The following is a 3587-nucleotide window of genomic DNA, read 5'->3' on the forward strand; positions in this document are numbered from 1 at the left end:
GAGCCCTTTTGTGGCCGTTGGTGAGTCAGCAGATTCTGCTTAAATACCTGAGCCATCACAGGAGAATCGATACAAAGACCAGTGTTTTTATTTCCAATTTTAAACCTTGGAAAACTGCTGTGCCAACACACACTTGTAAAGTAAGGATGACAAAGATTTGAAAAGCTGCATTGTGTTGCATGATTTCAAGACAAAGTTCTGTTCATTGAGACTGGTTCATTAGTTTATTTTTAATTTTGGAATGTTAACGGAAAGAAATGGTAACTGAGGGTCCTCAAATTGAAACAAATAAAAGATGTTACAGCTAACCCTGAGTGAACTTTAAACATTAGTCTCCTAAAGCTCATCAAAGAGTCATCATCAGTGGCAATTTTATTCTCTTTTAACTCAGCACCATTGGCAAAATAAAGAAACTGACATTATGGATTTGTAAGGAGGCGATGGGGTTTAGGACCCGGCAACTCCTGTTGATGCTTCCTTGTGTCAGCTGTGCTTGAGCAGACATGGAATTGGCCAAACTAGATCATTTGAGGCTTCCAATAGATGAGTTGGCTAAATCCCGCCTTCTCCATGGTTCTGTTCACTGCCGACCAGGCAGATGAGAGCTGTTTGGAGTCAGTCTACACCGGATATCAAAAGTTATAAAGATACTTAAGGACAACTCAACTGAACACTTTAGTATGCTGACAACCTGAGAAGGCCCTGGAGCAGGAGTTTTAAGTTTATGATCTGAGCTTGGAGTGCGATTTTGACTGGCTGAGCCCTACTGCCAACTCCTCAGTAAGAAAAGTTGTTAATGACGGTACTAAAATGTCGTTAAATGACGTCATCACCTACTTTGCATATTTGTACATGTGCTAATACAATATATATACNATCAGATACAACAGACAGGTCACGTCTGACATATTTGTAACTAATTGCTGGTATGTTTGTCCTGAAACTGGATCTAAATAAGATGAAAACAAACTCACAACAGTTTCCTCCATAGACAGTTTACTTCCTGCCTATGTGTGTTTTTGTTCTCTTTTCTTATGTTTTTCGTATTTGGAACGCTTTCAGCATTCACCTTACCTCCTTAGGTTCNTTTTTTTTTTGTAAAAATTACAGATTTTAATTTTTTTTTAACAGATTTATTCTGGCACCCATAACACAGTTGTAAATTTTGTCTTGTAAAATACTAGGAGTGTAACAATACATCAATTTATATCGATTTGAATGGTTCATGATTCAGTTGTACCATGGCAAAATGAGGCAAAATGAAAATATCGATCTAGCATTATCATATTTTCGATGCATATCGATACCATCTTCCCATCTAACAGTCATTGTGTTAGATGGGCATATCTACAATACAATATCACATTGCATCGATCGCAGACATGTGAATTGAATTGAATCAAAATCGTATCATGACAGACYTTATGATATTGAGAAATATCAATTCGTCATCTAAACATGTCAATGTAAYATCGTATTGTGATAAAGCTGGTGAGCAGGTGCTGCAGATAAACATTTAATCCTCTGTGGATGACGATGTAAATTAAACTAACTTGATACACAGTTTCAGGACTCGTTATACAAACTTAGTTTTGATTGAGTACATTATATTTGTGTAAAATATATATTTCTGGAGTTCCCTGAATTTCTTTCCACCTTACATGTTAGATCTTTATAATATGTATTAAGATTATTTATGATGAGAAAATATGGAGATTTGGTTAAACCTTAATATTTTATTTTCAATCTTATTAATATTGTAAACAAGATGACCCTCATCTACAACCAGTGAGTTTTATCTATATATATAACAGTCGTATATTTGTTTTTGTTTGATAAACTTAGTTATTGTAGCATCTTTAATCAGGTCAGCTCTACAAGTCATTATTACTAGTTTCATTAAAATCCATCTAATGGTTCATAAGATATTTAGCTAACAGTCAGACAACATGAGCACAGACTAATATAAAAACATAAATGCCCATCTTTCAGTGCTCGAGAAACTGTGGATGTTTTCACACAAAACTCAGGGTCTTTAGTTTACCTGAGGTACATCATCACCTGGCTGTGTCTGCCTGTTAGCAAAATATCTCCTGACAGTGACTGGATCTGGTCATCACTGAATGTTTATCTAATGAGCTGCAGCATCCCCCTACAGGTGTGGTAGTAGCTGAGACTCATCCTCACCACGAACTGTGACAGGACCTGTTTTACTGGACAAACTCAGGGACTGAGGAGGTCTAAGGACCAGCTCTGTCAAACCTGGAAGGAAGAACATCTCGGAACCGTTCTGGAGCTGGCACGGCTCCAGAACCCGTCCGGTCAGAACTGAGTCCACCCCCTGCTCCCATTGGTCCGCGCGCTGCAGACTCCGGGGTGATGCTTTGAGAGGGGAGTAAAGCTGCTCTCCTGCCTCGCGCACACACACGCGCGTGCGCGCGCAGTGACAGTGAGGAGAAGATGCTCGTGTCTCCTCCGTCGTCTGCTCCCGTCCTCCCGGTGTTTCCTCCAGCTGCCAGCCCACAGAACTGCGCCCCTCCTCGGAGGAGCTGAGGGGGACAGACCACAGGGCCCAGCCGATCCGAACCGTGCGCTTAGAGCTCCGGGTCGGGATGGGYGCGCGGACCGAGGGAGGGTTCCTCCTCAGCGCGGGGCTCGTGCTCCTGGTTTACTGCGTGGCGGCCGCCAGCTCCAAAGGTAAGAGCTGCCTTCCCACGTGCACGCGTGGGTCTGAGCGTGGACCCACCTGTTTCTGTATCTGAGCTCATGTCTCTAGATTTTTGTTTGTAAGCTCCTTCAGCCCTGCTGCTGCACCCCTCAGACCCTCAGTCAGACCCTCAGTCAGACCCTCAGTCAGACCCTCAGTCAGACCCTCAGTCAGACCCTCGGTCAGACCCTCGGTCAGACCCTCAGTCAGACCCTCAGTCAGACCCTCAGTCAGACCCTCGGTCAGACCCTCAGTCAGACCCTCAGTCAGACCCTCAGTCAGACCCTCAGCCCTCCTGGTTGCAGCAGACTTGTTGGGTTTGTTTGTCCTGTTTGAGCAGAACAAGTTGTTGATCTGTTTTGTTAAACTGGCTGTTTGTAAAACCATGTGCTGCAGATCAAAGCCGGAGTTTCCTCTCATGCAGAAAACCCMTCAAAGCTTCAGTTTTCTGTAGAAAACTGGATCCTCAGACTGTGTGAGTTCTCAGCTGTAATGTTTGGTTTAAAAGGAGCAGTTTACTGCTTCTCCCAGAGCTTTCATTGTGTTTGTGTTAAAACCATCCTCCAGAGCTGGTCTGTGTCCCTCTGAGGAAACAGGTTGGTAACATCAGAGCATCTTGTCCACCGTTGTTTCCTGCTGATGGACTGAGTCTGCTGTTTCTTTCTACAGAGCAAAGAAAAACTAACTCCAGCAGCCACACTTTTAGTTTTCTTTCTCATTTATCCATCAGAGAGAAGAACACATTCAGATATATGAACTCATGTTGGTTTGTCACACTGTAACCATGGAAACGTTGAAGGCTTCATCCTTTTTCCTTTTACTTGTTACTGATTGGAGTGACACACACACACACACACACACACACACACACACACACACA

General features: G+C 42.9%; 1 protein-coding gene across 1 annotated transcript in view; it reads left to right on the forward strand.

Moving 5' to 3' along the window:
- Nucleotides 1-2388: 2388 nt before the first annotated feature.
- The window catches only part of LOC106535627 (netrin receptor UNC5D), a gene marked incomplete at its 3' end in the record, with an annotated part of 39016 nt that continues 37817 nt past the window's right edge, over nt 2389-3587 (forward strand). The window contains 1 exon segment of the mRNA XM_014032679.1: nt 2389-2697. Coding sequence (XP_013888133.1) covers nt 2613-2697 — 85 coding nt within the window.

This window comes from Austrofundulus limnaeus, unplaced genomic scaffold (genome assembly GCF_001266775.1).
Source record: "Austrofundulus limnaeus strain Quisiro unplaced genomic scaffold, Austrofundulus_limnaeus-1.0 Scaffold1511, whole genome shotgun sequence".
Lineage (NCBI taxonomy): Eukaryota > Metazoa > Chordata > Actinopteri > Cyprinodontiformes > Rivulidae > Austrofundulus > Austrofundulus limnaeus.